This window comes from Durio zibethinus, chromosome 9, assembly GCF_047325235.1.
Source record: "Durio zibethinus cultivar Kanyao isolate XHJ-2024 chromosome 9, ASM4732523v1, whole genome shotgun sequence".
NCBI lineage: Eukaryota > Viridiplantae > Streptophyta > Magnoliopsida > Malvales > Malvaceae > Durio > Durio zibethinus.
Window position 1 is genome coordinate 11914964 of NC_143170.1, and position 10593 is coordinate 11925556.

The 10593-nt window shown below is 32.8% G+C and overlaps 1 protein-coding gene across 9 annotated transcripts in view; it reads right to left on the minus strand.

The window, feature by feature from the left end:
- Nucleotides 1-10187, minus strand: part of LOC111311340 (uncharacterized) — a 28384-nt gene extending 18197 nt beyond the window's left edge. For 4 of the 9 annotated variants that reach the window (XM_089765864.1, XM_089765863.1, XM_022910718.2 and 1 more), the window contains exons 1-5: nt 9801-10187; nt 6757-6825; nt 5417-5512; nt 5077-5201; nt 447-642 (exon numbers count right to left, since the gene is read on the minus strand). In XM_089765864.1, coding sequence (XP_089621990.1) covers nt 447-642; nt 5077-5201; nt 5417-5512; nt 6757-6825; nt 9801-10094 — 780 coding nt within the window. In that variant the 5' untranslated portion in view covers nt 10095-10187. Of the gene's footprint in view, nt 1-446; nt 643-5076; nt 5202-5405; nt 5524-6756; nt 6826-9800 lie in introns of all 9 variants that reach the window. The other 5 variants (XM_089765857.1, XM_089765860.1, XM_089765858.1 and 2 more) reach the window with 5 other exon arrangements.
- Between the last annotated feature and the right edge of the window lie 406 nt (nt 10188-10593).

Genomic DNA, 10593 nt, shown 5'->3' on the forward strand with positions numbered 1-10593 from the left:
TGCACAAAGGCAGAAAAGGAGAGAAAGGGTGAAATCAATTTTCTTGTTTTTATTGGACAATAGGAGCCAAAGATTTAAATGGAAAAATAGGGGGGGGGGGGGAGGGGAGGATGGGTTGTGGCAAACCAATTCTCTGCATGTGTCACAATCCTGATTCAACCTCAATGATTCTTGTTCTTCTTTCCCACTTTAAATGGATTGCCAAATTCAAGTAGAAGTCTTGAGTTTTGGCACCCAATGAGCTCAATAGGCATCATGAATTTAACCTATGAACTCAAGTTCTACAGTTAGTAAGTATGTAGATTGTCAGGTACAAAACTACTATAGTTCCCTGCATAAGTTGGCAAGAAAATCAACAATAGAAAAAAAACAATTTAGAAACAAGAAAAATTGAAGAATCAGCAACTATTGCATCATCAATCACTTTAATGTTGATGTTAAAATACCTGTGATACCATTCCAAATGGAGTCCTTTGAGATTTCATTACCACTCCTCTACCTCCACAGCCACTGCATGATTTTATGCAACTACTACATTTAGCACCTGTTCCACCACAATCATCACATGTTTCAAGACAGGAGAAGTTAATTTCATGCTCTCCTCCAAACACAGATTCTTCAAAGTTCAAATGAAGGTCAAACCTACAATATTATGAAATTCAAAGTTAGAAAATGAGAATTATGTACCCAAAAGTCAGTTGTGCACCAAATCAATACAGATAAAAAACAATTAAAAGGGAAAAATATGGGTTATAGCTCCTTTTTAATTGTAATATTTTATAGATTTAGGGTTATATTAATAACTTTACATTTATATTACAGTTTATGATCTTAGTTTGCAGTTCATTTACCCTATAATGTTGTGTTGAACTTAAGCTTGGTGGTTCTCTATTTGCAGTCTAAGCATTTTCTTAAAGTTCTACTAGGAATGGTTCTAGTTCTTCTAGGATAAGGGTCGGTAGGAGTTTCTATAACCCAATGTACTATTTCTATTGTGAATATAGAATATTGGAAGAGAATTTCCAGCATTGTTGCTATTATGATTGTTTGATGCAATCAACTTTAGGTGTGACTCCTAAAGAACTCTAAGTGTGAAGCTTTATATCTTTTCTTTCTAATTGATTGTCTGATGCAATCAACCTTTGGTCGTGACTCCTACAGGAACCCTAGGTGTGAAGCTTAGGTATCTTTTCTCTTCTTCTATTTTTTTTGGTTAAATTTTCCTTGTTATTCTTATAAATTCAGATAGAAATTTGCCATAAACCTTAAGCTCGTAAATGTCTTGCATCAATGGGAGTATAAGGGAAGATAAAATCAGGCATGTGTGCAAAAAGAAATCAAGGGTTCCATCTCAAGGACAAAATAAGAAATGTTTGACAAAATTTAGAGATGCAAGGAGAAGACCCACAAAAACTCTTTCAATAGGCAACTTAAAGAAGATACCATGTCAAGAGTGAAGAGCAAAGAGAATAAGGGTGAAAAAAACAATTTTTATTTAGCATACTTAAGGAGATAGTCCAAAATAAAACACAATTATAAAATATGATCCATGTAACTGAACCATGTAGAGGAAAAGGTTTGGTCTGTTCTTTTACTTTGTTATTGATTTCTAGTCTTTGGATAGTCCAAAATAAAACACAACTACAAAATATGATCCTTGTAACTGAACCATGTAGAGGAAAAGGCTTGGTCTGTTCTTTTACTTTGTTATTGATTTCCACTCTTTGGATTACAATTTTAGTTAGTTACTCATCACTGATTCCAATTTCACATTGACATTATTTTGGGTAACATACCTTTATACAAGACAATTTTCCTAGCAATATTACATTTATCAACAAGCAGACATGTTCTCCAATGAACCCAAGAAAATGCCAACAAACTAAAATAACAGAACTACAAAATTACAGAAAAGAGATAGAGAGACAGAGTGGAAGGTGAAGAGGGATCCAAAACTGCACTTTTGTACAGTTGCAACATCTGCTTGTTTTCTTAATTAATCTTGTCATTGCTAATTGCATGTACTCTCTTGACCAGCTAAAAGTGTCGTGCTTTTGATTAGGTCATACCATTTTCACAAATTACTCTACAGATTGCATCAAATTACCACATGGACCTTCGTAACAAAAAATTTACCCTTTCTGGTAAAAAGAAGATACTAAATATATTTTGTATGAGGTAGTGAATAATAAATTTGACTCAACAGAATTAAGTTATATTTTAAGCATAATAAGAAAGAAAAAAAATTAAAAACTGAAAATAACTACTCATGTATGAAAGTATAGGGCATTATATGCAAAATGCATCAACTTCTCCAGAATTTTGAGGATTAACCATGTACATCCCAACTCTACAAACTTTTTACATATCTACAGAACATAACCCAACATTCGTGTGGAGCCTAATCTATCACTTAGCTTGTTGCATGCATATACAATTCACGTAGGGAAACCCAACTACCTATTTATTTCTGGAATATTTTCACAAATTTGATCTCTCTGCCTTCTCACTTTCTTTTCAGACTCTTGGCCCCTTCACTTCCCTTATTCTTTCCTGCCTATGTTCAGTTCCCTCTTCCCTAGACCTATGTTAAATCCAGAAAGCACGCCAAGTAGCAATTTAACTAGTCAATTCACAGGGCAGTTTTGCAGCATCGTTCTTCGCATTATTATGCACATATTGTAGTTGAAAATTAAAAAATGAAACAAATATTCATTTCCTTCACACAGTCACATTAAACATAAAGGCTTAAAAAAAGTATAAAGGCTTAAACAGTAGAAAAGGGTTGACTTACACCAGTACAGTTCATAACATGATAACAAAATTCATGTTTCAATAGATCCAATCTTTAAATTTACGCGGAACATGTCATTATTTTAACTCAAAAGAATTCATTATTAACATTATTACTGCAACCTTCCGTATAATTCATTCACACTAATTAATCCCATGTTCAACAAACATTGTGATTTAGTAATAACTTATTCTAATTAAAAAGAAAATAGCATCCTTGGTCCATCCTCATCCTCAAAAATTTCATTTCCAGGTTGCCTATCTATCCTAACTCCTATGATAACAAAGAAATCCTCACTAATGAAGAACTGGGCTTGAGAGAAGAAATAAATATGAGCAACCTCTCAAGCAATACCTACCCATTGCACCCAAATTTGGATCAGGCCATTAACATCAACAAGCACCAAATTTGCATAATTTTCCCCTTTCCCTGTAGGCTTTTCGGTAATAAACAAAAATGACCACGTTGGTCAGTGATCCCCTTTGTTTAGTTTTTACTGTCTATTTCTCCCTGTTCTTGTCCTCTTTTGAGTCTGAAAAGCCAGACCTCTAAACTAACTAAAATATTTTGCTCATTGGTTAGGGAAAATATTTAGAATTAGGCTTGAATCATTGATGGTCTGGACGTGGGATTCAAAAGTTGATGTGGTTCTGACTAAATTGGTGACAGCAGCATGAAAGAAAAGAGGTCATTATGGGGCTTGATACTATGATGTTGAAACCACTATGTTGTTTTTGATGGTCTGGGTTTGAGAAAGAAACAAGGAATGGAGGAGCACTGTAGCTTCATCAATGGTAATGGACAGAGGGGGTGTTAAGTGGCAGTGCTAACAGTGGAGTGTCAAAGATATATGACAAACAAGAAAATGAACCGAAATTAAAAAAAAAAAAGACTTAAATTAATTATAATTCAATGGTTTAGTCACTAGGAAAAATAAAATAAGTTAAAAATACGATGCATTTTTCAAAAGTTACCCAGAATCACCTTTGCCACCATCTTTACTATTCTTTTAAACCACCTGCCTGTAGTCAATAGGGTATATGCATATAGTCAACAATGCAATGGATGCCAATATAAACACTGCGACATGATTAGGTGTAAAAAAACTTCACGGCCAATTAATAACACATAAATATTCTTCAAAGACCCAAGCTATTAACTGAAACTAAAACTCTTCAAGCACATTGAAACATACAAAAGCTTATAGTGCAATTGGATGAGGAATTTTCAAATTTTGAAGAAATTTGAAATTAAAGCATTTTAAAATGCATTATTTCAAAATGCTAGCATTTATAATTGCTTTGCTTGGGTAAATATTTCTTAAAAGAAAATTTAGTCTGTTGGAATTTGATGAAATAAAAATAGTAATAAAAGAAGAATAATGATATTAAAGATAAAAAAACGACATATACATGTGCAATATGAGTATCATTAGATTTGTAAAAATGTAAAGATATTACTAATAATATGAAAAAATTAAAAAATGTATATATTAGTTAAATAAAATAACAATTTTCTAGTTTAATATTTTATGGTGGGCCATGTGCGGTAAAGATATAAGAGATTTGAAAGAATTTTGAAAAATCACCTCTTTAGGTGGAATTTCAAGAGAGAATTTGTGGTGCTCAAATTCCCTCTTAAAATTTTTAAATTTTGAAACTCTCTTATTTTTACCCAAACAACTAAATGTATTTTTGGAATTTTAAAAACCTTAATTGAAATAAAATCCCTCCTCCAAATACTTCATCCAAACACACCCTTAGGATGCACATTGACTTTTTGTTGAACATGGAGAGAGAGAGAGAGAGAGAAGCAAAGGCAGATTAATCTTTAAGCCTAAAACAAAGAGGAGAAATGTTTATGGTCCAGTAATTAGGGTAACGGGCACATATGTCCTTTTGTACTTAATATTTCAAAACAAATACATAGGAAACTAGCAAGTTGGTAGAATAACTAGTTTTCTCCAACCTATTCTTGCCCACAACATTTATTTAAAATGAAAGTGAAGTTGAAATAAAAAGGACTGCAATAAGGAGTTGCCTCAAGTTCATGCACACCATTCCTGACCTCTTCCAAGCTTCACTAGAGCAGTATTTAATTTCTGAAAGTCAATAATCAATCTTCTTAGCAAATTGCACACCACTAGAATGCGTGTGAAATGTGATTGACCTTATAAAATATATTTTGACTGCTAAGAAAATGGGCTGTAACTTTTATATCAGACTAAAAAGGGCAGTATTAAAAAGTGATGGCCAACAACAACCATCTAAGTATATAGTTACCGAATGTCAAGATCGTTGTTTCCTTTATTTCTAAAATCGAAGTTAAAGCCTCCTGGTTCATCCATTCCACTGAAGAACCCATGTGAACCGCCAAAGAATGCATTATACACTTCAAATGGATCAACCTAAACATGAAAATTGATCTATCATAAAACATGAAGTATAATCATGCATTAGAAAATCTTTCACACATATAACCACAAACCCCCCCCCCCCCCAATGCATTGAACCCAAAAAATTAAAAAGGGGCAGGGTGGGATAGATGAGAGGAGATTACAAGTGAACATAAAACAAGTCATTTGATACTTGTAGAGAGAAGTAGAATTCACCATGATCTTACCCCCGGTGAAGCACCACCCGATCCATCATATCCTCCTTGTAAACCTGCCTCACCATGGAGATCATATAAAGATCTTTTCGCATTATCTGATAGGACCTACATAAATTCTTCATTATGACAACATAGAAAAGAAGAATATATTACAAGTGCAATAAGTGCAATACTATCAATAGAATCCAACAAAATTACAGTGCTTTATCTACTGCCTCAATGCAAAAGTTTTGGAAACTGAAAAAAGTCTTGAGTGCAGAAAACCCTATTAGATCAGAGAAAGAGTGAAGATGAACAAAATTTTACAATAAAAATTTATCATAGTAAATAAAAACCTATGCTGCTTGGACTCAGGTCCAGATATGTGTCTAAGCGCCTGATTCATCAGTTGCCTTAAATTGAAGATACAGGGATATGGTTAAAAAAGATGAAAGTAGGATACAGGTGATGGTACTCATTATCAATTTAATAAAATAGGATATGTTTATTCAATTTTATTTGATTATATATATTTGATTGCTTCATTATAAATGATTGAGTGATCATATTAATTTATTGAAGATGTGAACAAGGATAGAAATGGTTTTTCCTTTAGAAAAAGAGAAAGAATATTATAATACACTCCTTTTTCTTTGAATCACAAGTGGACTTTTCAACTACTAATATGCAAATAGGCTTTATAATTTTTCAAAATGGTTTTTGAGTTTAAAAGCCTGAACCCTTAAAAACCTATTAGGCCATAGGAAGCTCAAAGGCCTAAACCATCATTTAACTCTAACTTTAAAATCATAAGCTTTCAGGAGTGAATTCTTTCCATATTTGGTCTCTTTGTGCAGGGCCTCTACCTCGTTCTCCCTCATTTCACTACAACATCTTTCTACCACTACTCCCTACTTCCACTCTTTCCAGCAACACCCTAAGTCAACCACCCATCTCTCTTATCTTCTACATTCTCTCTCTTCTTGCCATTTCTCTCCCGACCATCTTCTTTTTCTTCCTTTTTCCGGCATTTGACTTCTTTCTTTATTTTTTATTTCTAGCATCTAGCCAACAAAAACAAGATTTGAGAAAAAAAAATTGAAACTAGCATCAAGCTACTCTCTGCTGCCAAAGTGTTGAAGTTATTTTGCCATGTCAGACACATCGCATATCATGTCGATGACCATGTCATGTCAACATGGGCACTCCATTTTTGAAGTGTCTGACCATCATAGGTGAAAGCAATGCACTACTAAAAGAAAAAGATTTTAAAACAACAGTACTTACCTCATATGCAACACTTTTCCATGCATCATAGGTGAAAACAATGCACTACTAAAAGGAAAAGATTTTAAAACAACAGTACTTACCTCATATGCAGCACTTATCTCTTTAAACTTCTCTTCTGCACCAGGACTCTTATTCATATCTGGATGATACTGTTTTAAAGGGTATATCAATTATTTCACAAGATGTAACCTAAAGAATCAATAAGTTAAACATAAAATGGCATAATCCAACAGCTTGGACTTGACATCGTAGTTCCTAACCCTCCAATGAAGGATCACATCAAAGGTTTAATATCCATACCCCTCTCTCTCTCTCTCTCTCTCTCTCTCTCTCTGTCTCTTTGCGCCTTGTCAAATGTGAATACAATATAGTAAAATAAGTAGGAATAATCCAATTGATCCAAACTTGTGCCAACATATATCATATTTAATCTTTTTCAAATTACTCAAATTGAAAGAGCTTTAGGCGTGCTCAAAAGTACAGCTTGCTTCAAGTAACAACAAGAAAATATTCACTTTTCAGACCAAGAATGTTCTTAAGCCTTACAAACATATGCAATAAGGGCAGGTTATCCCAAAAAGAAACAACATTCATTCTCTATTCTTAAACAAACACTATGCTAACGATAAGGAAAAAGGGACATGGGGAAAGAAAATAGCGGAAGACTGTTGAAACTCTTTTTCCTTCCTCTTGCTTAGTTAAGATAATGGAAATGGAATGAGGGACAGTAAATGAACTAAAAAGTGGATATATTTACTATCTTCTTAAACCTTATTATCCCATCTGCTTTTCAGTGAATCCTCTTGCCTAGGGAAGTCTATCCACCCAAATCTGTTGCAAGCTATATCTTCTTCCTATTCAAAGAACCACAGCCAGAACAATTTCCAAACATTTAGTTTCCCCAGAACAGTAAAACGATTTCTCCTTTTTTTTTTATCTCATTTTTGTGGGGTAATTGGATTGTTGGTTGTCAGTCATTCTTTGCCATCCTAAATGGTGGGATCACCATAAACTACCCAAAGTGTGGGCCAACAGCATTGCCCCCCACCCCCACAAAAGGAAAAAAAAATCTTTTCTATATCTCAATGCATCAGAGACAAACTAAAGGCTAGAAAGTATTTAGGGCTCCATCAATTGAGCAGTTTTATATATATAATAAGACAAGGTTTTGTTTATTGCACATCCATCTCCTAATCTTTTCTTGGACTGGCAAACCTGTCTCTCATTGTCCAGCACAAGTCTCTTTTACTGAATTCAATGCAAGCTGAGCCTTTCTGAATCATATTCCAAAATCCTGAAATTTAAGCAACTCTTATAGCGTGTCTATTATATACAAGTGTTTTGCATCCCTGCACCTATTTTTTGTAGATTTTCTACTATCATTTGCTGAAAATTCTAGCAAAAATTCTTCTTATTTATAGGCATTATTTCACCTTCAAACCCCAATAACTATATATCCATTCATTAAGTATAATCCTCAAAATCCTGGTTTTCTTAAGCGAAAATCATAAGCTGTTCATCATAAACCTGGCCTACATGCAAACCCAGATAGTCTAGTGCACTAGATGCAATAGATAGATTTTAAAAGATAGTACTACTAATTTAAGGGTTTTGAATTGCTTTCTTTATCTACATAATTAAAGAAACCTTGGTTTTTCTACATAATTAAGTAAAACTTGACTCTACTGGTTAATAAACCTTGGACTGATCCCATTGGTTAGAGCCAAAGATAGTCCATAGCTTCAGATCAAAGTGACAATGAGGATCCAAAGACATTGAACGCAACTAAAATACACTATTCCAAGTATCTAGAAGCTTGCATGCATGTCTCAAAAGAAGAAAAGAATACTCACTATCTAAAGCAACTAGGTAATTAGTGTGACATCAACTTGAACTCTCTCTTTTAAAATTTTATGAATGAATTGAATTTCCTCCAGCTTGATAACTTGACTTTTCCCTATTTATTGTCTCATCTTCGCTCCTTTCAAACAAAGTTACATAAAATAAGTATCACTTCCTATCCTCATATATAGTATACTAAAGTAGAAGGGCAGGTACTATCACTGGTACGGTGCCTAGCTCATTTTGCACTTTCACCTGTTTGGTTGACCAAATAAGGTGAACATAGTTGCTCCTTGTATTTTTCCTATTTTTTCTGACTTTAATGTGTCAATGGAAATAGGCCTCCAATCTTTCTTTATACAAATTTGGGCTGCTTCACACAAATTTTTAGTTTATTTTTTGAATTTCTCATCACTTTTCAATTTCTTTTTATAACTTTATTTCTCAGCATCTTTAATGCTCTTTTATTTTTAATAAATCAAAATGACAACTCTTGAACTTAAAACTTGCCCAAAATAATTCCTTACCTCAAATTCCACAACATATAAGTAAAAATAGTAAGAGATTTGTGAGTTTTTGAATTTTTGCATGAACATCAAGTCCAAACATGACATGAATAAAGAAAAAAAAAATTAGATGGTAGAAATCAAGAGGTGACAACATCAAGAAATGTAAAAGCGAGAATCATATGGAAGTGGATAATTTATGGTTAATTCAGTCTTCCAATGGTTGAATCTCATAATAGAGGATGATATATGGTAATGGTATGTAAATATTAAAAAATTGACAAGTATTTTAGCATCTTTTTTTTTGTCAAGCTCTCAAGGACCAAAAATTTTGAAGGGTACAACTACATTATTAGGAGTAGAATCTATAGCCAAGTTTTCGTTTCTTTGATTTTTTTTTATTAAAAACTCAAATGCACATCGTTTTCTAAAATGTTTAATCTGAAATCAAATCAATAAATTCATTAACCTACTCTTTTTATGTTTTATTTCATTCCATTGATCATGAAAAAATTTTTAAAAAATCCCAACACAGCAATGCACGAATGTTATCACTTCTTATTTTCAAAAGCTCGATCACATTTTCTTTTATTTGCAGCAAACAGTTCAAAAATAATCAATGAGAAGCAACGGCCTGATAACATTTCAATTAGAAAAAAAAAATGTTTTCCATAAGCAAAGAAACGATAAATTCTATTTCTCCCAAAAGATAGAATAATATCACCGAAATGCGAATTATAAAACAAAGACCAAGCTAATTGGAAAAAGCGACGAACCTTGCGAGCCAGCTTCCTGTAAGAGGCCTTAATCTCTTGCAAAGTGGCACCGGGACTGACGTTCAAAGTGGAATAATAATCGATGCCAGAGCCGGCGGCGGCCCTGATTACGCCGCTGCGACGGCATTTCCTCTTGATGACACCAACGCGATACCTAGGGGTTTGGGTTTTGCAGAAGAATTGAGATTCGTTCCAACCCAATCCCAAACCGTAGCTTATACTGCCACTGCCAGGAAATAGAAACGAATTGTGTCCAATTGCACAACTTTGAATTGGACAGGAGTTTATGTGCATTTTTTTACCTTATCAGAAGAGTGGGGTTTAGCAAATTTTTTGGGGGTTTTTTTATCTCTCCCAACGAGGTCTCTGTTTACCATTTGAGCGGGGCCAAATCTACCCCCACTTTTTCTCTTCATAACATTTTATTTTTTTCAAAATTTTTTATAATTAAAATTATTTAATTTTCAAAAAATTATAAATCATTTCGAAAATATCTTTATGAAAAGTTTTATAACATTTTGAAAATCTATTTTTAAAAAATAAGATAGTAAAATTTTTTAAAAAATTACAAAAACTAGAACTTTTTTTAAAAATTTTATTAATTAGTGTAATAAAAAATAATTATTATAAATTATAAATTTTAAAATTAATAAAAAGTTAATTTTATTTTTTAAATTTAAAATTCACTTTTTTTAATAAATATTTTTTTAATATTAATTATTAAAATTTTATAATAGTTCTAATTAAATTAAACTTCTGTAAAAAATCTCTTTATTTATTTGTTACGATTGGT